General features: G+C 38.9%; 2 protein-coding genes across 2 annotated transcripts; both read right to left on the bottom strand.

The window, feature by feature from the left end:
• LOC107614759 lies at window positions 19,661–21,475 on the bottom strand. Its single transcript, XM_016316899.1, has one exon. It carries the CDS (start codon window positions 21,473–21,475, stop codon window positions 19,661–19,663), a length of 1,815 nt encoding a protein of 604 aa, XP_016172385.1.
• LOC107620112 (dirigent protein 21-like) lies at window positions 23,816–24,692 on the bottom strand. The gene has a single exon (XM_016322331.2). The coding sequence runs from the start codon at window positions 24,499–24,501 to the stop codon at window positions 23,959–23,961; it is 543 nt and encodes a 180-aa protein (XP_016177817.1). The 5' UTR covers window positions 24,502–24,692; the 3' UTR covers window positions 23,816–23,958.

Genomic DNA, 24,965 nt, shown 5'->3' with positions numbered 1-24,965 from the left:
TCAAGCCTTTTTGAGGACCTTGTGGTTGTGAAAAAAGATCTGCTGAATGCTCGGACTGCCTACACCGAGTTGGAGGACTCTATTGTCGAGGGATCTGAAGAGGCCTGGAGGATTTTTAAGGAGCAAGTCGGAGTCATTGCTCCTGGCTTGGATCTCTCTCCTTTAGATCCTGACAAGGTCGTTATTAATGGTGCTATAGTGACTCCTCCTGCCCCCGAAGTTGTTTCTGAGTCCGACTTGAAGACTCGGGGGCAGAGAATTATTGAGTCCCCTCCTCGCTCATAGGATGCTCCGAGCTCTTCCAAGGTTCCTCCGACTTCCTCTCTGTCTCCTATGGATGCCTCTCTCCCTGGTCCTGACGCTGCTCCGATTATTCTTCCTGGTTCTGGTGGTGATCCGTCTACTCCTCTAAAAAAATAACTTTATTGGCTATATGGGGGCCCGGCCTGTGGGTCCCCCTTTTTTAAACTCTTTTATATTTGTTTGTTGGTGGTGGTGGTGACTGAACAATTTGCTCTGGCCTTTTAAGGCTGTAAACAAAAAGTATTTATAAATACTCTTTTTTGGATAAGGGTTTTAGTTTTTAAAGAAATACCATTTTTGGATAAGGGTTTTAGTTACCTTCTGTGTGTGCATGCTTTTTTGTTTTTTGTTTTTTTTTTTGAAAAAACCTCTTTTTGATCTTTTTAGTTTTGGAAACCTTTTTCCTGGCTGTCTGTCCTTTTGAGTTCCTCTTCTCTTTAAGGACATCTTTTATGCTTTTTTCTAGGTTTTTCGATCTCTTTTTTATTATTCCTTACACTCAACTTTGTTTTATTGAGCTTCTATGACTTAGGTTATTTTTGCGGACAATTTACCTAAATAAAATAGTTGGGAGAAATATTTACTCAAATGCAACAATTGTAATTCCTTTACTTGCATCTCCTGATTTATTATTATGTAAACCGTGGTAAGTTACCACATTTTACTTTTTACACATAAACCGTGGTAGGTAAGCACGGTTTATGAAGTGACCAAGATGAGCATAAACTGTGGTAATTAAACACGATTTATGAAGAGAGAACTTTGATCATAAAACTTTGTTACTTCCCACGGTTTATGAAGGGATATGTAAATGCAAAAACCTTTGTTACTTGCCACGGTTTATGAAGAGAAAAATTCTATATATAAGTGAGATTCAAGCTGTTGAAGAGAAGTATTTACAATGGCAAGTGAGAAAGAGAGTTTTCTAAATAATAAGGACAAATCACACTATTAAACTAGAATGGAGAAGAAATTACATGATTCAACCAAAGCAAAAAATATAAACAGTAATTCGAAGTTGATCAATTCGAAATATGCAGACAAAATTCGTACGTAATTTGAACATATCTGATTCGAATTATGCATGCAGGTTGATCCAGTTCGAATTACACTCATTCGAATTATAACAGATGCAATTCGAATTACACTACAAAAATAAAATTATCTAGAATATTGGATCAGCTCAATGTTAATCAGATTTTTTATTTCTATTATAAAATATAAAAAAATTAATTCTAAAAAAAAATCATGTTATTTTTTAAGATTTAATTTTTTTATTGTATTTTCATAATGTTTGCACAAAATTCACCTATCACATTAACTAAACTTATTTATTTACGTAAAGTTTGTTTATGGACTCAGCAAACTTCTTTACGTTTTAATACGATTTAAATTGTATTAGTATTATGACTTAGGTTATTTTTGCGACGCGTTTTCTTTTCTACTCGGTTTTGTATTTCGACTTATAAGTCGGCATATCCCCGAGTTTCTCACGATCAACTTTTATATCCTCTTTACACCGACTTGTACCTCGTCGTTTTATCCTGACGACCATCTAGGTCGGTTCATGGGATTTTCACGTTTTGTCGAGCTTAAGTCGGCGCGTTTCGTAGGAAAAAAATAAACGAGAAGGAATTTATAAGAGATATTGAAAAAGATCTTTATTTATTGAGGAGGTACCTTTTTGCTACTAAGGGTTTTTGAAAGCCTATTTTCCCTTAGCCTCTACTATGATGCCTCGTTAAAAACCCTTCTCCAGAAAAAACCCTTTACTTTCGGGAAAAAATTATGAAGTTGGGAAAAGAGTACATCAGGGAGTAGGGTTCGCTTTTAACTGTAGTACCTTTTCATATTACAAGCATGCCACGACCTTGGTAACTCGGTGCCGTTCAGGTCAGTCACCTTATAATAACCTTTTCCTAAGACCTCATTGATTTTGTATGGTCCCTTCCAATTGGCAACGAGTTTTCCTTCCCCCGATTTGTTGACCCCAATGTCGTTTCTGATCAAGACCAAGTCGTTCAGGGCGAAGGTTCTTTGAATGACTTTTTTGTTGTATCTTGTAGTCATCCTTTGCTTCAACGCTGCTTCTCTTATCTGGGCTTCTTCTCGGACTTCGGACAGCAAGTCGAGCTCCTCTTTGTGCCCCTGTATGTTTCCGATCTCGTCATGGAGAATCACCCTTGGGCTTTGTTCATTGATTTCTATGGGTATCATGGCTTCTACGCCATAGACTAGTCGGAAGGGCGTTTCTCCAGTGGTGGATTGGGGCGTTGTCCTGTAAGCCCATAGCACTTGTGGGAGCTCCTCGGCCCAGGCTCCTTTTGCATCTTGTAGCCTTTTCTTCAGTCCTGCCAGTATGACTTTGTTGGCTACCTCGGCTTGTCCATTTTCTTGTGGATGTTCCACCGAGGTGAACTGGTGTTTAATCTTCATACTGGTTACAAGGCTTCGAAAGGTAGAGTCGGTGAACTGGGTTCCATTATCTGTGGTGATGGAATATGGTATCCCATATCTTGTGATGATATTCTTGTAGAGGAACTTCCGACTTTTCTGGGCTGTGATGGAGGCTAGTGGTTCTGCTTCTATCCACTTTGTGAAGTAGTCGATTCCCACGATCAGGTATTTGACTTGTCCCGGGGCCTGGAAAAAAGGGCCTAACAAGTCCATTCCCCATTTTGCAAAGGGCCATGGAGAAGTTATACTGATTAGCTCCTCGGGGGGAGCCACGTGGAAGTTTGCATGCATTTGGCATGGTTGACATTTTTTCACAAATTATGAGGCATCTTTCTGCAAGGTCGGCCAGTAGAATCCAGCTCGGATTACTTTCCTGGCTAGTGACTTTGCTCCGAGATGATTTCCACAGATCCTACTGTGAACCTCCTCTAATACCTCCGTGGTTCTCGAGGTCGGTACGCACTTTAACAATGGTGTTGATATTCCTCTTCTATAGAGAATATTCTTTACCAGAGTGTAGTGTTGTGCTTCCCTCCATATTTTCTTAGCCTCTTTTTCCTCCTTGGGGAGGATGTCGAATTTCATATATTCGACCAAGGGGTTCATCCATCCGAGGTTTAGTCTGGTTATCTCAAGGATTACTTGCGTTTCCTCTATCTTTACCACGGAGGGTTCCTGGAGAGTTTCCTGGATCAGGCTTCTGTTATTCCCTCCTGGCTTGGTACTTGCTAACTTGGATAGGGCGTCCGCTCTGCTATTCAGATCTCGAGTTATATGTTTGACCTCGGTTTCTGCAAAGCGCCCAAGGTGTTCCAGAGTTTTTTCCAAGTACCTTTTCATATTCGGGTCCTTTGCCTGATACTCTCCACTTATTTGGGAGGTCACCACTTGTGAGTCGCTGTATATCATCACCTTTGTAGCACCGACTTCTTCTGCCAGCTTCAATCCAGCAATCAGGGCCTCATGCTCTGCCTAATTATTTAAGGCTGGGAATTCGAACTTGTGGGAAACCTCTATTTGGGTTCCTCTTTCATCCGCCAATATTATGCCTGCACCGCTTCCTGTTTTATTTGAGGATCCATCTACGTAAAGTTTCCATGTAGTTGGCTTTTCCTCTTGATCTCCTGCGTATTCTGCTATAAAGTCGGCGAGGCATTGGGCTTTAATTGCCGTCCGAGTTTCATACCTCAAGTCGAACTCGGAGAGCTCTATTACCCATTGAACCATTCTCCCTGCAACATCCATCTTTTGGAGGATTTGCTTCATGGGTTGGTTCGTGCGGACTCTTATTGTGTGAGCTTGGAAGTAAGGCCGTAGCCTTCGTGAGGCTACTACTAAGGAGTAGGCAAACTTCTCTAGTTTGTGGCACCTTAGTTCGGGGCCTTGTAGAACTTTGCTGATGAAATACACTGGGTGCTGACCGACCTCATCTTCTCTTATCAGGGCTGACGCGACAGCCTTGTCTGCTACAGCTAAGTATAGGACGAGGTCTTCCCCAGCTATAGGTCGGGTCAAAATCAGAGGTTGACTCAAGAATCTTTTGAATTCCTGGAACGCCTCTTCGCATTCAGGAGTCCACTTGAACTGACATCCCTTTCTTAATAAGGAGAACCGTGGAAGGGATTTTAGTGCTGATCCCGCCAAGAATCTGGAGAGGGCTGCAAGTCGGCCGTTTAGCTGCTGGACCTCTCTTAAGCAAGTCGGGCTTTTCATTTCTAGAATAGCTCTACACTTATCGGGATTTGCTTCGATCCCTCTTTGCGTCAGCATAAACCCTAGAAATTTTCCAGCTTCCACTGCGAAGGTACACTTTGTAGGATTCAGTCTCATCCCGTGTGACCTTATGGTGTCAAATACTTACGAGAGGTCTGCTAAGAGGTCGGCCTCTTTTTCAGTTTTTACCAGCATGTCGTCTACATAAACTTCCATTAGGCTCCCAAGGTGGGGAGTGAACACCTTATTCATCAGCCTCTGATATGTGGCCCCTGCATTTTTCAATCCAAATGGCATGACCACATAGCAGAAGTTGGCTCTGGGTGTGATGAAAGATGTCTTCTCTTGATCTGGCTCATACATCGGGATTTGGTTATATCCCGAGTAGGCATCTATGAATGACAAGTATTGATACCCCGAGCTAGAGTCTACAAGGGTGTCAATGCTTGGGAGTATATAAGGGTCCTTAGGACATGCCTTATTTAGGTCGGTGTAGCCGACACACATTCTCCACTTGCTGTTTTGCTTTTTGTCTAGCACTACATTGGCTAGCCATGTTGGATATTTAACTTCTCTGATGAAGCCGACTTCTAGGAGTGCCTGCACTTGCTCTTCTATTACTAGGGCTCGTTCTGGGCCGAGCTTGCGTCTTCTCTGTTGTACAGGTCGAGTCCCTGGGTATACCGAGAGCTTGTGGGACATAAGCTCGGGGTCTATCCCGGGTATGTCGGAGGCTTTCCAGGCAAAGAGGTCGGAATTGTCTCTTAGGAGCTTAATCAACCCTTGCTTTAGGGCTTCCCCCAGGTTGGCTCATATGTTGGTGTTTTTTTCTTCCTCTTCGCCAACCTGTATTTCCTCAGTTTTTCCTCCCGGCTGTGGTCGCAGCTCTTCTCGGGCCCTTGCACCGTCGAGCTCTATGGTGTGGACTTCTCTGCTCTTTCCTCTTAGATTCAGGCTTTCATTGTAGCATTTCCTTGCCAATTTCTGATCTCCCCTCACCGTCGCTATTCTCGCTGAGGTTGGGAATTTCATGCAAAGGTGGGGAGTGGATACCACCGCTCCGAGTCGATTAAGAGAAGCTATGCCGATTAAAGCATTATATGCTGACCCTACGTCGATGACTATGAAGTCTATACTCAGAGTCTTGGATTTTTTCCCTTTTCCAAAAGTGGTGTGGAGGGGCAAAAATCTCAGTGGTTTTATTGGCGTGTCGCCTAGTCCGTACAAGGTGTCGAGGTAGGCTCTTAATTCTTTCTCATCCAACCCTAGTTTGTCAAAAGCGGGCTTGAAAAGGATGTCCGCTGAGCTTCCTTGGTCTACTAGGGTTCTATGGAGATGGGCATTGGCTAGGATCATAGTAATTACCACTGGGTCATCATGCCCAGGGATTATTCCTTGCCCATCTTCTCTTGTGAATGAAATGGTGGGAAGGTCGGCTGACTCTCCTCCGACCTGGTAGACTCGCTTGAGATGTCTTTTGCGAGAGGACTTGGTGAGTCCCCCTCCCGCGAATCCTCCTGAGATCATATGGATATGTCTCTCTGGGATCTGCGGTGGTGGGTCTCTTCTATCCACATCGTCTCGTTTTCTCTTCCCATGACCGTCTGATCTTTCTATGAGATATCTGTCGAGCCGACCTTCTCTAGCCAGCTTTTCTATCACATTTTTAAGGTCGTAACAGTCATTTGTCGAGTGACCATATATTTTATGGTACTCACAGTAGTCGCTGCGACTACCCCCTTTTTTATTTTTAATAGGTCTGGGAGGAGGCAGTCTTTCAGTATTGCAAATCTCTCTGTATACGTCCACTATGGAAACCTTTAGAGGAGTATAAGAGTGATATTTTCTTGGTCTATCGAGACCGAGTTCTTCCTTCTTCTTGGGTTCCCTCTCCCTCTCTTTTGTTGAGGGGAGATGCCCAGGTCGCCAGCTCGAATCTCTTAGTCTAGCATTTTCCTCCATGTTAATGTACTTTTCCGCTCTTTCTTGTACATCACTTAAAGAGGTGGGGTGTCTTTTTGATATGGACTGTGAGAAGGAACCTTCTCTAAGCCCATTGACTGCCTCGGTGGGCAAGTCTTGGATTTCTAAACATGCTTTATTGAACCTTTCCATATAGGTTCGTAAGGATTCTCCGACCTCCTGCTTTATCCCCAGGAGGCTTGGTGCATGTTTTACTTTGTCTTTCTGGATAGAGAACCTCATCAAGAATTTTCTTGAGAGGTCTTCAAAGCTGGTGACTGACCTCGGGGGGAGGCTGTCGAACCACTTCATCGCTGCTTTCGATAAGGTGGTCGGGAAAGCTTTGCAGCGCGTCGCGTCAGAAGCATCAGCCAAATAGATCCGATTTTTAAAGTTGCTTAAATGATGCTTTGGATCTGTGGTTCCGTCATAGAGGTCCATATCGGGGCTTTTAAAGTTTCTTGGAACTTTTGCCCTCATTATGTCCTCACTAAAAGGATCCTCCCCTCCTGGGGGCGACTCTTCTCTATCGTCACGGGAGTTCCGACCTTTGAGGGAGGATTCTAACTTTAAGAGTTTTTTCTCTAACTCTTTTCGTCGATCCATCTCCTCTCTTAGGTGCTTTTCTATCTCCTTTTGTCGCTCCCGTTCCTGTTCTAGTTGTTCCAAGCGACTTTGGTGGACATGGACTAATCCCATAAGTTCGGTTGCGTGGGACTGTCCGTCTTTCTCCGAATTGCGCCCTTCTGAGGAATTTACCTTCGGAGTTTTGACTCCGGAGGTACCCTCTCTATGTTGATCGTTGGTTCCCTGGTGGAGGGTTAGGTCTACGTCATTATTTCCGGTGTCCAGATTCTCTTGTTCGGAATCTGTCTCCACATGACCCTCCTCAGGGGATCTGTCCGCCATCACTGGTATTTAAATTTTAAATTACAAACTAATACAAATTTTATAATTTAAAAATCTAATTATTTAAATAAAATTAAATTGATTAAAATTTATAAAAATATACTAATACAATTCAAATCGTATTAAAATGTAAACAAGTTTGTTGAGTCCGTAAACAAGTTTGTTGAGTTCATAAACAAACTTTACGTAAATAAATAAGTTTAGTCAATGTGATAGATCAATTTTGTATCAATATTACTCCACGCATAAACCGAGTAACTTAGGGAGTTTTATAATCACACAGACTACTCATAAACCGTGGAAACCTAGCACACTCATATTATTCATACATAATCCGTGTTTACTTTTCGCGATTTATGCTCATTTTGTATCATTCGTAAACCGTGCTTATCTACCACGGTTTATGTGTAAAAAGTAAAACGTGGTAACTTATCTAGCAAAGAAAAGTGAGCCATTGGATGAAAGCTCACACCAATTTCACACAATTAAAACCATCATTGATGGCTACTTGATGGCTACAAATCACAAAAATTGCTGGCCCCCTAGCATTCCTCTTAAAAAAATATAGAAACCTAATTAAAAATTTAGTGAAATTATAAAGATGGATAGAGTAATTAAACAAAAAATAATGCAAATGAAAACAAAATCAATTCATTTATTTTAGTCAAATTAAATAATTAATATAATTAATTAATTATAGTTAATGTGTTCAAATAAAATTTAATATTTATTTCAATCAAATTAAATAAATAAATAATTAATTAACATATTTAAATGAATTTGATAAAATAAATCAAAAAAAATATTTTTTAAAAATACATCACCTAAGCTACGGTATTAATTGAAAAAAAAAATCTGATTTTAATAACAAATAAATAATAGATTTTATAGCCAAACATGTACTATGCAAATAACTGATATATACTGATGTTTTGTTTAGTTGTCTCGCGATTTGTAGTCAGAGCTTGTGACCAAGGGAGTAAGGGATTCATATTCCCTTTTTTCTTATTATTTGTTAAAAAAGAAAATTCTGCGGTGAAAAATTGTCATCACACGAATGCATATATTTTTTTTTATTGGAGCGGTATATCCAGATGCGAATATAATGAAGCCTGGACGAAAATTGAAGAGATAATATTCAATTTGGTTCTTGAACTTATACGCGAGTCTCAATTTAGTCCTTAAAGTTTCAATTACCTTTATTTAGTCCCCAAATTTTGTGAACATAACTCATGTTAGTCCTTGAAACAATTTTTAATGTACAAACATTAACGGAATACTGTTGTGACAGCCGGATGCCACACTAAACTTTGTAAAATAATGTTGTTTTGGTTTTAGCACTCAAATAACCTAAAAACAACATCCTAAATGATGTTTATTAAAATTTTACCTAACAAAATAAGTAATACAATGTCGTTTTTGAGCTATTTAAATGTCAAAACCAAAACTGCATCATTTTACAAGTTTTAACGTGACATGTGATAGTCTACAACAGCACTCTATGAATGTTTTTATACTAAAAATGATCTCACGGACTAATATGAGGCACGTTTATAAACTTTAGGGACTAAATAGAGGCAATTAAAACCTCAGAAACTAAATTGAGACTCGCGTATAAGTTTAGGGACCAAATTGAGTATTATCTCAAAATTGAAATGGTGAATATTTATCTTCAGTTCTACTCCTAGAAGGCTAACAAGCGTAGCAAGCAGCAGTCTTAATTAAAGTTATTACTATTGCCTGATTACTAGTTATAGGACGTGAAGGTTTAGGTAGGGATAATTTGACTAATTTCGCTTCAGGCTTAGCTTACGTACACATTTTAATTCTTCGATATACCGCGGCCTCCAGCCGCAGCCTTCAACTAAATAGTCTAAACTAATAAATCAAACTTTAAATGCTTGTACTATTTTGCGTGTTGGACCCGCTGGCGGGACTCAAAGTCAAATTAAAATAGATCATCAGTTTGGTGGATTAAATTCCTATTTTAATTTTTGAGATTCACACTATTACTCATTTTGGTGGATTAAATTATCAATTTGGTTACATAATTATTCAATTTGATATTCAAAATTTAAAATTACTTATAATGATTTTCGAGATTTAGATTTAGACATAAATGTGGTCCCTCAACCTTTTCTAGTAATAACTCAGCAAATGGAGTGTCATAATGGTATCCTTTCTGCTATGCTGGATCCTGCAATGGCTAGCTAATGTTAGCGTAGCAGAGAGGGTGCCACCATGACACTCCATCACATTGGTGTTCGAATCTAAATCTAGAGGACCATTATAGATAATTTTAAATCTCAAAGATCAAAATGAGTAATCGTGTGAATCTCAAATACCAAAATGGGGATTTAGTCCAATTTGGTGCAATTACAGCCTCAGGGCGCCATATCCTTCCTGCTACCTTTTTTTGGTTTGTATCAGGATATCCATCAGATCGAAAACTCAATGACTAATTCCTCGAATATTGCAAAGGCACAAAGTAGACGACCCTTCCAAGCAAACAAGCTCCATTCTCATTCTCCAGTGAGTATCGAACTCGGAAAGATAATTAAGAAATACGGACCCTCATCCATCTGTCTACTTTTTAGTTTTAGATCGAGTAATGATAATTTATAACTCCGAATAAATTATTGAGTAATTGTTATAAGTTGTTTAACAATTTTTTTCACGGTTCTTTCACTGACTAATAAATTATTGTATATACAAAATAATATTCAAATTTTGAACTCTTGTTTAAACAGACAAATAAGTTAATCACTCGACTAACTTAAATTGGTTGATTTCGCAGTTTTTTTTTTGTTTTGCTAATTTTCAATTTCTAATAAGTTATTTAACACTTTGAATTATATAAATAGTACATAATACTTGTTCTAGACAATTTCTATAAGTCTAATACTAAGAACTAGATTCAAAAGTACGAAAAATTTTAAGAAATCTATTTGATAATTAAGAACTTTTTAGAATTTTAAAAAATATATTATAACGAGGGTACTAACTCTTCATTACTCATTTTATTTTTTAATAACTCAATTTTATGAGTATAATATTATTTATATAAGAGCCTCAAATCATGAATAAAATATCTTATGAAGGAGAAAAAAAATACTTTAGTAATGTTAGGAAGACAAAACATAATCAGTCCCAACAATCTAAATTTACTTTATTTAGTATTTGTTTATTATAGGGTGTATTAGCCAAATATAGTAAGTTTTGCTAAATTTTGACTAATTTTTTATGTTAACAAATATTTTTGCTTATGAAAAGGATAATTCATAAAAAGAACAACCTATCTAAGAGAAACTTATAACATCATAAAAGAAGTAAAGTATCTTTTTTGTCCCAAACGTTTGGGGTAAGTTCTATTTGTATCCCTAACGTTTAAATCGTCATATTTGTATCCCTAATGTTTATAAAAGTGATTCAATGTTATCCTACTATCAATTATACTAACAAATCATATTATATTTTTCAATTAGTCTCACTTGAATGTATTCATTTTCAATTAGGTCTCACTTGGATGTGTTCGATTTTAATATTATACCCACTATTTATGTTTAGATTCAATTATGTCCCTAGAAAAGTGAATTATGTAAATGTTGTAGGAATTAGTTTCAACATTTGATGAGCTATTTTTCGGAGTATATCATCGATTCTATCCCAGACATTTGTATTCTAACTTCAAGAAGAGATTTTTAAAACTTAAACTAAAGCGTTCATGATGTGTAATTGACAGTAGAATAACATTGAATCACTTTTACAAACGTTAGGATACAAATAGAATGATTTAAACGTTAGAGACACAAATAAGACTTACCCTAAACGTTGGGGACAAAAACAATACTTTACTCCATCATAAAATTATAATATATGCACTATTTTAAATACGTGTACTCAAATATAATTTCTATCTTAATCCCTATTGTGATTCATGCTAATTTAAGTATTAGAGTCTTATAAGTACACTTCCATCATAAAAATGACGGAATTTAAAACATTAAAAATTTGGAATAAAAGAGCAGTGACAATATCATGTCTCTAATTCACTTCTTTTACAAATTTGTTCGAGTAACCCCTAAATTAAAAAAAAAATTTGAATAAAAATACTGTTTTATATATATATAAAATAAACTATCAAAGTGTAGGTTTAAGTATCCATAAATGATTTGTTCGAAATCACTTACTCACATAAACACTTCAACAACAATACAATGTAATTTTAATATAAGTTTCTCTCAACAATAACATAACGCTATATTAAGAAGAAAAATAACACTATAACATTAAGACATATCTATATTTTCTATGAATTCTCCTAATAAAGAGAAAACAAAAACTCTCGCTGAAAATCTATAATAACTTATGAATTTTACTTAAGAACTATATCATATACAAATCTCTATTTATAAGTAAATATAAGTACCTGTGCCTACATCCTTAATATTTAATTTAAGAATAGATTTGATTGTGGATAACTTATATTTGCTGCTTGCTTTTCAATTCTTGAAGGTTCCATATTTTTCAATGTTTGTCAAAATTTACAACTCATGTTTCACTTTAGATTAAGTTAGCTTTTTCTACTTAATTCTTCTTCCTTCTAGTATTCATCAGGTGGTGCTTTTCACTCAATAGAGTTCAAATTAATCAAAACCATAAAATGACAATTGAATAAATTTTTACTTGTCAAACATATATATCAATTTGTATAATCTTGTTCTTGTGCAATTTGATGAATTCAGTTTGTCACATTCTTTTGGACATTTGAATGAGTTACCATATTAAAATTTTTATAATCTTTTAACAATTTGATTATGATAAGATCTTTTAATTTCTAATAAATGATACTAAAAAATTTGTGTCGCTAATAAAATAACTAATATACAAAAAAATCAGAGTAAAATTGGATCTCTTGAATTAAAAAAACTTGATGATTCACAATTATTTAAAAAAAAATCACTTTGATATAAAATTACTCATTTTATGAATGAACATATCTCGGAAACGCCTCAGAATGATGATGATGATGGAGATCCTCGGAATGACAATGCTTCACCTGAGGGCGAGGACGATGAGCTTGATAATTCTACAAGACTGTTCACAGCCGACATCATGAATTACCAACTTCCCAGACAATTCACCTTACCGACGACTCTAACCCCGTACGATGGGCTAGGAGATCCTAAGCAGCACATCAAAAAATTCCGATCTATTATGATCGTCAACGGTGCATCTGATCCTATTTTATGTCGTTGTTTTCCGTCTTTTCTAGATGGTCCTGCACTTGACTGGTTTTGCTCTTTGCCTGCAGATTCTATCTCACGTTTCCAAGAACTGGCGAAGCAATTCGAAGATCACTTTGCGGCATCAGCAATATATTTGCATGATTCCGATTATCTGACTACCATTAAGCAAGGTCCGCAAGAAAGTCTGAAGGACTACATTACCCGATTCACGAAGATAGCGATGAGGATCCCCGACCTTCACCCTGAAGTCCACTTGCATGCCATTAAAAGCGGCCTTCGCCCAGGCAAATTCCAGGAAGCCATCGCAGTGGCCAAACCAAAGACTTTGGCCGAGTTTCGGGAGAAGGCGAAGGGACAGATTGACATTGAAGAGCTCCGCCAGGCACGGAGGGCTAAAAAGTCGGCAGTCAACAAGGACGACGATAAATCTCGGGAATACGTCGACGATATGGTCGCCAAGACAAAAGCCGACCACTCTCACATTGATGATCTTACTGAAATCTTCGGCCAAATCCGAGCTTATAACATGCGGCTTAATCCTGAAAAGTGCGCCTTCGGTGTACGAGGAGGAAAATTCCTCGGTTTCATACTTACCAGCCGAGGAATTGAGGCAAACCCCGAAAAATGTCAAGCAATCCTCGACATGAATAGTCCGACAACGATCAAAGAGGTTCAGCGATTAACAGGGAGATTAGCGGCGTTGTCGAGATTTCTGCCGTGCTTGGCATCTAAATCCTCTAACTTTTTTCAGTGTTTGAGGAAAAATACAACTTTTCAATGGGATGAAAACTGTGAAGCTGCATTTACAAGTTTAAAAGAAATTCTTCTAAACCACCTGTTTTACAAAAACCTAAGATCGGCGAGCCATTATATTTGTACTTATCAATTACTAATATGGCAATTAGTTCAAGTCAAATGATCTCCTTTGTATGGAAGAGTATAATTTGTAGATTTGGTTTACCTCGACATATCATCACTGATAATGGTCGCCAGTTTACCGACCATAATTTCAAAGCTTTTTTGCAGAATTTGCAAATAAAACAACACTTTTCGTCAGTAGAGCATCCACAGTCAAACGGATTAGCAGAGGCGGCAAATAAAGTTCTCCAACAAGCATTAAGAAAAAAGGTTGATGATGCCAAAGGCTTATGGGCCGAGCTTATTCCCGAAATACTGTGGGGATATAACACTACAGTGCATTCAACAACTAAAGAAACACCATTTCGTTTGGTATATGGTTCAGAAGCAATACTACCAATTGAAGTCTCACATGGCTCCTTCCGAACAGAAGCCGTAGAGCATGAACAAGCTCGGCAATCCGAGCTTGATTTGTTAACTACGTCAAATTCTTTTTTAAGCTTACTCAAGACAGACTCTTTTGATTCCAACTGCCCTTTGAGCACATCACTCTCTGCAGCAGTCCGTAGCATTTTTCTATGCTTTTTCTCCTGACTCCGGCCTATGCTGACCAGCCGAAACCCTAATACCTGGTGCACAAACACAACTCACATAATAAATATCATAGCTACTACATATTCCTGAGTAAAATGTGCAGCAAGCAAGCCTCACCTGCATGAATTGATCAATACCCACATCCCCAACCTCATCAATACGAGACACATCAGAAGCAGCCTGAACAACTTCGTCGGCCACAACATTAAAAGGAAAATTTCTATCCCATACAGACAAGCCGTCCCTCCCGTCTTCAAAAACATGAAGTCTTTCTTGCTTCACAGTGAAACTCGATAATTCATCAAGTTGAATTGCCTTATCCTTTTCTTCTGCATCCACGATAACTACCTCAGACTTCCTCTTTTTGAAAACAATACCTTTCTTTTTCGGTGGCGGTTGGTTAACCTCAGCCTCACCTTCCATTTTTTCCAGATTTGATGAAGACCCTTCGAAATTTTTTACTTTGAAACGGGCCCTCAGACTTGATGCTGAAACCCCGGGATACTTCCCAGCTGCAAAAACAAAGTACAGTTAGTACGATAAATAAGTACATCATCAAAATCTATTGAGATAAATTACGATCCCTCACCAAAATAATTCTTGACTGAAGCTCTATTTTCATCCCAGGGAAGCAAATGTGAAACAGATATTAAACCACCCTTGCTGACCATTTTCATAAGGAAAGCTAATATACATTCATTCCTAGGAGTTATAAGCTCAGGGCCTAATATGTGCTGGGGTTGACAGCACCAATAAATCAGAAATTTCTCACCTAAGTGTTCATCCAAATAAAATGGAAATTCTTCGTCAACCGTTTTTACTTTAAGAAACATTTCCTTAAAATATTTGAAAGAGGATTTGTATAACTTGAAAACAGAAAATCCAGGGGTGCTGTTCAGATTAACCCAGAGCCCCTTCCAGACCCCTTTGGCTTGAAAAAGGCTAAAGAAAAGTTCAATTTCTGGTTCAATTTCAAGAAACTGCATCAAAACTTGAAAACATTTTAAAAATGCCCACCCATTCGGATGAATTTGGGAGGGTGCACAGTTCATCTGTTTTAATACATCACACCCTGTATTTTTTTTTAATTTAATTTGTGTACAAATTTCCACCGCCTCTACAAATAAAATACAGGAGAAAGTTTTGAATGATATGGATAGAGGAGATACAACATGTTTTGGAACATTTTCGGCAGAAGAAGATTAAGAATAGAAGAAGAATGCGGGACGCGTTTAGGGATTAGGGATTAGTAGGAAGAATAATTGAGAATAAGAGAGATAAGCTAGCTAATATTGTCTATTTAATTTACAAATTAAATAATAATGTTGTGTTAAGTTAAATATGAAATTAGTTTTTCTTGATAATTCTAATATTGTCAGTCCTCTTTGCTAATTAAGGTCTCTTAACTAGTCTTCAGTACTAATTAATTTTGATTTAAAAAAATAAAATAAAATAAAAAATAAAATACATAAAAAAAATCCTTAATCCCTTAAAATGAATTAGTTACTTCTATGTAAATCAAATTTTAAAAACTCAGATTTATGTCTCAATCTATTCAATTTGATTTATCATAAACAGTAATAAATCAAATTAAGAAATTTTGAATTAGGATTGTTCCTGTGTGAAAATGGATTCCGAGGTATAGCTTGTTCTGCTGATGTTTGAACTGGCTTTCCTCAAAATACAGAGTGAGGAACGTCGTCTTCTTCTGGGGAGGTGGCGTTGGGTACCTGAAAAGGGACTCCAACGCTCAAGTAAGTAGGGGTACGAGAGAGTTCAGAAGAAAACTTAGAGTGAAGTACGTACCCTTAGCTTAGTAGTTTGTTGGTATTTATAGTGGGTTATTTGAATGGTTTGTTACGCGTATCTTGCTTGTGGGTTTGACGGGGTCTGGATTTTGTTACTGTCCGGATTTGTTGGGATGATACTGTTCTGAGTGGGGAGGTTGTTGGAAAAAGTATATCTGCCAGCTATGCCAGATTCCGAGTTTATAGTAGGTGTGGGTCATAACTGAGTAACAGATCATAGCCCCCAAGCTTGACCTATTTTTCTGAGTCAAGATATAATAGGTCGAGCTTAGTGTATAGCTCGGAATCGGGTATAGTGATAGCCCCCAAGATCGACGTGTTATAGCGTGTGTGTTTCGAAAAATGGTTCAAACTGGTTGTTTTGGCAGTAAATTGAATATATATTTGGATGAGAGAGAAATTTTCGGGAATCGTGCGTGGTGCTTTAAATTTTTATTAAGAATAGGGATAGTTTTTTATCAGGGGCGTTGGTTTTGGAAACGGTAATCAAAATCAATGGTTAGGGTTTGTTTGGATAATTTTGATTTTTAACCTGAAAGTTAGGTTAATGGGCTTGTGGATTTGGTAGGCTCTTGGGTTACTGCTACTATTTTTACTTCATCTTCGCGATTTTCTGGAAATGAGCAGAAAAGATTAGTGTCTTCCACTTCTGTTTGTATTCTGTTTCGTTGCTTATGAATAAGGGAAAAAGTGTAGTTGACAAGAAGGTTAAGGGAAAGAAAAAGAAGGGGGTGGTGGATGACGTCGACAAGATTGTTGAGGAAGTTTTCGTTTGGGATCTCGCAGATCCTTATGGGTGGGTTGCTGAGTCTATTAAGGGTTGGGTGTCTGTGTTTGATGATGATCGGAGTGTTTCACAATTGGGTTCACCTTCTTCTTGGGTTAGGGCTGGGAGTGAGGTTAACTTAAGGTTTTTGTCATGTAGTGCGTCTGATCGTGTCTTCCATCGTAGTGAAGGTTTTGAGTGTTTTTACATGTATAGTGCTGTCTTTGTAGAATTAGGGGTTAGGTTTCCCTTTTCTGAATTTGAGTGTGGGGTGTTGATGCAGTTAAAATGTGCGCCATCACAATTACATCCGAACTCGTGGGCGTTTGTTAGGGCTTTTGAAATTTTGATGAGTGTGCTGGAGGTGGAGGCATCGTTGGAGGTTTTCTTTGCTTTGTTTCAGTGTAAGGGGGTAAAAAGGGGGTGCTGGCTGAACCTTGCTAGTGCTCCGGGCCGCGCTATATTTAGTTTGTATCGTTCTTCTTTCAAAGGCTTTAAGTCTATGTTTCTGAGGGTTGGGGTTGCTAAAAACGATTTTCCGTGGTATATCGATGATTGTTTGTTGGAGAAGTTTTCTTTGTATTGGGTTCCGAGACCTAGGCAGATTCTTGATATGGATAGGATGGAGTATGAGAACGAGATGGTTGTTGAGTTTCTTGTCAATCATGTATCCTCGTCTTTTCTTCTTTCTGTTGTTGATATGTTAGATCTTGAGGCTGATAAGGATGCCTTATCTGAATATATAGGTAAAGGAGTTGTTTGTGTTGTTTATTTTTGTAAGTTTTTGTTTGTTTGTTGATTGTTTTGATTCTGTGCCGTTGAGAAGGCTCTTAAGGTTACATCTAGTAGCTTGCGGGCATTCTTTCGAAATAAGAATGTCAAGAAGCAGGGGTCTAGCAGTCGGACTGGGGTTGATAAGGGAGGGGAAGTGAATCAACCTTCTCCTATCAAGAAGGTTAGCTATAAGCGGAAGAGGATGGATGCCAAGGACTGTGGGAATGTAGCTGAGGAGAAAGGTGATATGAGGGAGGTTAATCTGGACCAAGTAAAAAAGTTTACTGAGAATCAGAAAGTTCTGCATGGCTACAGGGGTGACGAGGACTTGACGTCATTGTGGAGTGAGTATTTTCCCTTTACTGTGTTGGCCGATGAGCATGTTCAGAGTCCAGCCAATGTGAAACTTATTCATGATGTTGGAGATGTTACCGTGGCTCAATATTTGCAGGTATTTGTTGTGTTATGTATAGATGTACTGATCAATTTATTGTTGTATTGATTTTGGTTTCTATATTGTTGTTTTGTAGGTTATTGGTGCTCGGTTGATGTGTGTTGGTCGGACGGAGGAGTTGAGGCTTTCAAGGGCTATTTTGATAGGGCTGCTATGGATCAACTAATGCGGGAGAATTTGGAGAAGGGGAATAAACTCCGCGATGCTTTGAATTTGGTGAACCAGTTGGGAGAGAAGTTGGCGACTGCTGAAGCTTCTGTGAAAAAGTGTGGTGAAGAGAAGACAGCTCTTGAGGCGAGATTGATTGTGCTTGGGGTAGAAAAGAAACAAGCTGAGGATGAGAAAGAAAATCATGGTCTGGAGATGTTTTCGGCTGGGTTTGAGAGGGCTGTTGAGCAGATCAAGCTGTTGGTACCTGCTGCTGATTTGTCGAAGATGGATCCTTGTAAGGTGGTCGTTGGGGATGAATTGGTAGATGATGAGGATGGTGTTGAGGGTGAGGGCAAGAATCCTGGTGCTTAATTGTTGACATTTTAGTTTGTCTTTTGCTGAACTTATTTGACGCATAGTTGCTTGACTTTTTGTGATGAACTGCTGGCTTTTAGCTTAAAATATAAAGTATTTGATGTTTTGATTTTGTTCATATAGTAGTTTGAAAGATATTTTGGTATATTATTTGTATGTTTGCTTGTGACGATCGGTCGGTTAGGATAGCGTATAGCACGTGTGTTTGTAGCGGTCTTACGTTCATAAGACTATTGGGGAGTATATGCACTATTTAGTGCTATTTGTAGAAGATTGGATGCGCTTTATTCGTCGTTTTAGGGAGATGTTGATATGGTTAGGACTGGGTTTGATAAGCTTGTTAGGCGTTTGATTAGTTTTGCGATATTTTGAATTTATCATAAACTTAATATTGCTTGCTTGAGTTTAGCTGCGCAGATGGTATGGGAGATAGGAACTAAAAAATTGTGTTTGTTTGGTTTGTAATATGGTTGGTAAGAAAGAGTGCGGGGTGGTGTGCCTCATTAAAACCTCTCCAGCAAAATCCTCCTTAGGGATAAAATCTGGTAGTAGGAAAAAGAGTGCATCACCATGTCCGACTTATAGACTAACTGTAGTACATTTTGAGAGAGGATATGTTCCAAGTGTTTGGTAGTATAGCTCCGTCGAGCCTTTGTATTTTGTATGCGCCCTTGCCGACGACTCTATGTACTTTGAATGGTCCTTCCTAATTTGCGCTTAGCTTGCCATGTCCTTGTGGCTTTCGTATGGCTTCGACTTTTCTTAGTACAAGGTCACCTTTCGAAAATGTTCTTTGTTTGAGTTTCCTGTTGTATTTTCGAGCTATAGCTCATTTTGCCGCTGTTTGTTGTAGTGCGGCTTTGTCACGAGTTTCGTCTATGAGGTCGAGTTCAACTCTTCTGCTTTCCATATTGTTGCTTTCGTTTGTTAGTGTGGTTTTGGTGTTTTGTAGGGATACCTAAATTGGTATCATTGCGTCACTTTCGTAAACTAGCCTGAATGGCGTTTCCTTTGTTGTTGTGTGTTCGGTTGTGTTGTAGCTCCATAAGATTTCGGGAATAAGCTCGGCCCATTCTTCTTTTGATTCATTGAGCTTCTTTTTTAGTCCTTGCAAAATGATCTTATTGGCGGCTTCAGCTAAGCCGTTAGTTTGTGGATGTTCGACAGAAGAGAATTGTTGAACTATTTTGAAATTTTGTAAAAAGGTTGTGAATTTTTTATCTATAAATTGTCTACCATTTTCGGTGATGATGGATTGAGGAATACCAAACCGGCATAGTATGTTTTTTCATACGAAAGAAATCATTTTTTCAGAAGTGATTTTTGCCAGTGGTGTAGCCTCTATCCATTTTGTGAAGTAATCTATGGCGACAATTAAAAACTTAACCTGGCCTGGAGCGGGTGGGAATGGTCCGAGGATATCTAGCCCCCATTTGTTGAATGGCCAGCATATGTCGGATGCATGTAGTTGTTCAGCCGGGGTATGAATGATCGGTGCGTGGCGTTGGCAGTGGTCGCAATGTTTGACTTTATTCATGCAGTCTTGTTGTAACGTCGGCCAGTAGTAACCAACTCGGAGGATCTTGGCAGCTAGACTTCGGCCGCCGATGTGTGTACCACAAACTCCTTTATGGACTTCATCTATTGTCAATTTGGCCTCTGCTGTGTTTAAGCATCTTAGCAGGGGTCTTGTGAATCCTCTTTTGTATAAGTCGGCTTCGAGCATTGTGTAGAAACTTGCTCTTCGTTTGAACTTTCGTTGATTTTGGACGTTGCTAGGGATGTTCCCTGTTTGCAAGTAAGTGATGAAGGGTGATCTCCAGTCATCTTCCTGCGAAATACTCGATATTGATGTTAGTATAACACTAGGTTCTTCGAGTGTTAGTTGGGATAAAATGGATGGTGTAGTTTGACTTCTTATTGTTGCTAGTTTTGAGAAAATATCTGCTCTGTCATTCTGTTCCCGAGGTATATGAGATATGTTGAATTTTTGAACATTTTTGACGAGGTTGCTGACGATGACATTGTATTTTTCTAGCAACGGGTCTTTTACCTGGAAAATACCTGTTACCTGTTGTACTACCAGCAGAGAGTCGCACTTGACGTTTAAATATGTTATTCCCATTGTTTGAGCTAGTCGGAGTCCTGCAATTAGAGTTTCGTACTCTGCTTGGTTGTTGCTTGCATGAAAAGTAAATTGCAGGGATTGCTCGAATTGCGCCCCGTGTTTGTCTTCGAGGAGTATTCCTGCTCCGGAGCCTTTGCTGTTTGAGGCTCCGTCGACGTATAGTGTCCATGTGTTGTTTTTAGGATCTTGTTCCTCTGCAGTGAGTTCTGCAATGAAGTCGGCTAGTGCTTGGGATTTGATGGCTCCTCTGGATTGGTATTGAATGTCGTATTCTGACAGCTCGATCGACCATTTGATTAGCCTTCTTGCTAGCTCGGGCTTCGTCAGTATTTGTCTTAAAAGTTGTTCTATTCGGACCACGATGGTGTGACTTTGGAAGTAGTGTCGTAGGCGTCTAGCTGTTGTGACCAGGGCTAGAGCTAGTTTCTCTAATTTTGGGTAACAGATCTCGGCATTTTGTAGTGATTTACTGACAAAGTATACTGAGTGTTGCTGCTTTTCTGCTTCTGTTACTAAGACAAAACTGATAGCATGGTCAGTAATAGATAAATATAGATAGAATGGTTTACCTACTTCTGGAGTTTGGAGGATTGGGGGAGCTGAAAGTATGGCCTTGAGCTCGGTGAAAGCTTTTTCGCATTCCTCGGTCCAGTGAAACTCCTGTTGTTTTCTTAGATTTTTGAAAAAATGGTGTGATCTGTGGGCTATCCGAGGCAGAAATCGGGCTAGGGCTGCCAGTCGGCCGGTTAGTTGATGGATCTCCTTGACTGTCTTTGGACTTCGCATGTTCAAGACTGCCCGACACTTCTCTAGATTTGCCTCTATACCTCGGCAAGTGAGTATGAAGCCGAGGAACTTGCCACTTTGTACTCCGAAAGCACATTTATCAGGGTTAAGCTTCATATTGTATTTTAGAAGTTGTTGGAATATTTCTGGTAGGTCTTTGACGTAGTTTGCTTCGGCAAACCTGGTCATGTAGTCTTTTAGGCTCTCGTTTGGTCCCTGCTTAATGGTGGTTAGGTAATTAGAGTTATGGACGTATATTTTGGATGCGGCGAAGTGATTGACAACCTGGTCTGCTAGCTCGTCCAAGTTAGAGATGGAGCTTTAAGGGAGATTGGAGAACCAAATCAGAGCGGCTTCGTCTAAGAAAGTAGGGAACTTGCCACTTTGTACTCCGAAAGCACATTTATCAGGGTTAAGCTTCATATTGTATTTTAGAAGTTGTTGGAATATTTCTGGTAGGTCTTTGACGTAGTTTGCTTCGGCAAACCTGGTCATGTAGTCCTTTAGGCTTTCGTTCGGTCCTTGTTTAATGGTGCGCTTAGGTAGTCAGAGTTATGGACGTATATTTTGGACGCGGTGAAGTGGTTAATGAACTGGTCAGCTAGTTTGTCGAAGTTTGAAATGGAACCTTCAGGGAGGTTGGAAAACCAAATCAAGGTGGCTCCGTCTAGGAAAGTTGGGAAGGTACGACATAAGATCGGGTCGGAATCTTTATTCATGAACATCATGGCTTGGAACTTGGTGACGTGGACGTTCGGATCTCCTATTCCATTGTAAGGTTTTAGGGTTAATGGTAGGGTGAAGTTTTGGGGCATTTCGAAGTTCATGACTTCTTTGGCGAAGGGGTTGGTTCTCTTTTTGGTAGTCATTTTGGTGGTTTTGGGAATGGCGTGTCTGGTTTCCGAGGTGTGCTCGTCATCGTTATACCTGTTTTCGGTACTTTTGTGTTCTCCTTTGCTCCGATCATGCCCCATCTGTCGTAGGAGCTCAGCCATTTTTTTATTCTCGGCCCTGAGGGCCCCATTAATTGCCAAAATTTCCGCTTGGTTGATGGAGGGAGTGTGACTGTGCTCGTCTGCCATCTGTTGTGTCCTGCAAAAGGAAATGAAGGGATATACAAAATACAGAAAAGGCGGGGTTAGATTAAAATCGTGGCCCCACGGTGGGTGCCAAATATTCCTGTGTGAAAATGGACTCCGAGGTATAGCTTGTTCTGCTGATGCTTGAACTGGCTTTCCTCAGAATACAGAGTGGGGAACGTCCTCTTCTTCTGGGGAGGTGGCGTTGGATACCTGAAAAGGGACTCCAACGCTCAAGTAAGTAGGGGTATGAGAGAGTTCAAAAGAAAACTTAGAGTGAAGTACGTACCCTTAGCTTAGTAGTTTGTTGGTATTTGTAGTGGGTTATTTGAATGGTTTGTTACGCGTATCTTGCTTGTGGGTTTGACGGGGTCTGAGTTTTGTTACTGTCCGGATTTGTTGGGATGATACTGTTCTGAGTGGGGAGATTGTTGGGGAAAGTGTATCTGCCAGCTATGCCAGATTCCGAATTTATAGTAAGTGTGGGTCATAACTGAGTAACGGATCAAGGATACATGTAATAAATTGAAGCGAATAATTTCGGTTTACTAGTGAAGTCATGTTAAAAAGTTACATTCCATAATAAATCGAAGAAAGTTGTTTCAATTTACTTCGAATAACTAAAAGTGTTAAGTACGATTTTGGTCTCTAACGTAGAAGTCAAAAATTTATTTCGTCCATGCCGTTGTTGTTACTCCTTGCTGCCGCTGCTGCTTCTTTCTTCCTCATCACATACACTAACGGCAAAATAAGAGAGAGCAGTGGGAGAGAGAAAGAGAAGAAAGGAACGAAGCCTTCCACAGCGTCGCCGACCACCACAGTGCCCTCTTCGTGGTGATTTGTAGCCCGCCAACACCGCATCGCCGTTCACCGCCGCAGCCCCCCTCCCCACCACCGCCGTCCACCGCAATCCTTTCCCTCTGTTTTAATTTTTTATTCCTTTTTTCTTTAATTTTTCAAATTTAAAAGATTTCATTGTTGTTGTTGTTGATGCTTCTGGTTGCTTCTGTTTATTCCTTTTATTCCATTGTTGTTGTTCATGCGTTGGTTGCTTCTGCTTCTGTCAGCTTCTGTTTTTACTTTTTCTTTTGGTTCTATTTTTATTGTTGTTCTGATTTCATTATCCATTGTTATTGTTGTTGTTGTTTTGCTGATTGTTGTTGTTTGATTGTTGTTATTCTGCTTCTGATTTCTACTTTTGCCTGCTTCTATTTTTGTGTTTGTGCTTCTACTTCTATTTCTAGTTAATGTTGAGGAAGAAGATTGAGAAAAAAGAGAGATATTTTCGTGCAAAGACGATTTTAAAACTAAATTAAACTATTGAGACCATTTTATAGAAAAAAAAGTCAAAAACAAAATAAATTTTCAACGTATGTTGAGACTAAAATCATATTTAACCTAACTAAAATTAACGGGTCCTACACATTCGACTTACCAATACAAACGAGGATAGTTAAATAATCGAATTATCTTAATAGAAAAAACTGTTAAATTATATTTTTGTGGTATCAAAATAACTTGTTGAAGAAACCTATTGATAGATCTAGCGCAATAGTTCAACCAATGACAAAAGATTTAAACTACAAAATCTAATTAATAATGCTTGACCGTTACATTGAGTTTAAGCGTTCCTCTGAGCTTAGCTAAATCCTTGAAAACCGTTTCCATAACCCCATACCCTTTGACGAACCGAAAATAACCGGTCCCAGAAACAACACCAAATTCTCGTTCCTTCATTCCGAATATATCAGAGCCTTGAATCTCCAACGTGCTTCCTTTGAACTTTCCATCGGTGAATATCACCGAGAATGCCATGTGCAACCCTTTTCCGTCAAGCTGCGAGTTTATGTAAAGTCCCTGGGCCCTTCCGATGACTTTTGAGTCGACGCTGGGTCCCACTGTTACTGGGTCATCCACCACTGCAACGGTGCCGAAGTGGAAGATGTTGGAGGTGGGGCCTGCCTTTCCGGCCACGGTTGCCGCGGTTGTGTCTTCGCCAGTGAAGTGTTCGTGGACGTAGAATGCAAGGTTTGTTTGATTTGGTTGGAGCTTGGGAAAGGTGTAGGCTACGTAGATGATTGTAACGGTGAAGATGAAGAAAAAGAAGTTGGAAGTGAGGTTCATTGGGGTGGCCATGGCTGCTCTCTAATGGTTTGAGCTATGGCTATTGCTATTATTGCTGTTGCGCATGTTATGTTAAATTTCACTGTTAGCGTTGATATAATTATGATTATTTGCGTTGATGATGATGACGAAGATGCTTATGTCTTGATTAGTTGATATTCGTCGCGGGAAGCGACAAAAGATTATGTTATAAGGTGGCAGCTCAATAATAGGAAAAGCATCTTTTTAAAATGAAGAAAATTGGTAAGATAATAAAATAAATGAATATTTAATTACATTAAATTTATAACCTTATATTTCATGATGTAAAATTTATTACTTTAATTTAAAAATAATTAGAATATTGTTTTCTGTTTTTGTGGAGGTTGACTGCTGTATAGCTCGTTTGCCGATAAGTATTTGCAAGCTTTTTTTTGGGATGAGTTATACTTCGGCAATGAGAAAACAAGAGAGTAGACAGTTGAAAAGACACTCCG

This window comes from Arachis ipaensis, chromosome B01 (genome assembly GCF_000816755.2).
Source record: "Arachis ipaensis cultivar K30076 chromosome B01, Araip1.1, whole genome shotgun sequence".
NCBI lineage: Eukaryota > Viridiplantae > Streptophyta > Magnoliopsida > Fabales > Fabaceae > Arachis > Arachis ipaensis.
The sequence above is the reverse complement of the archived record's forward strand: the minus strand, read 5'-3'. Positions and strand labels throughout refer to the sequence as shown.

Coding starts and splice junctions, on each gene's coding strand:
- LOC107614759 (XM_016316899.1), bottom strand. CDS start 21,475: ATGACCAGGTTTGCCGAAGCAAACTACGTCAAAGACCTACCAGAAATA.
- LOC107620112 (XM_016322331.2), bottom strand. CDS start 24,501: ATGGCCACCCCAATGAACCTCACTTCCAACTTCTTTTTCTTCATCTTC.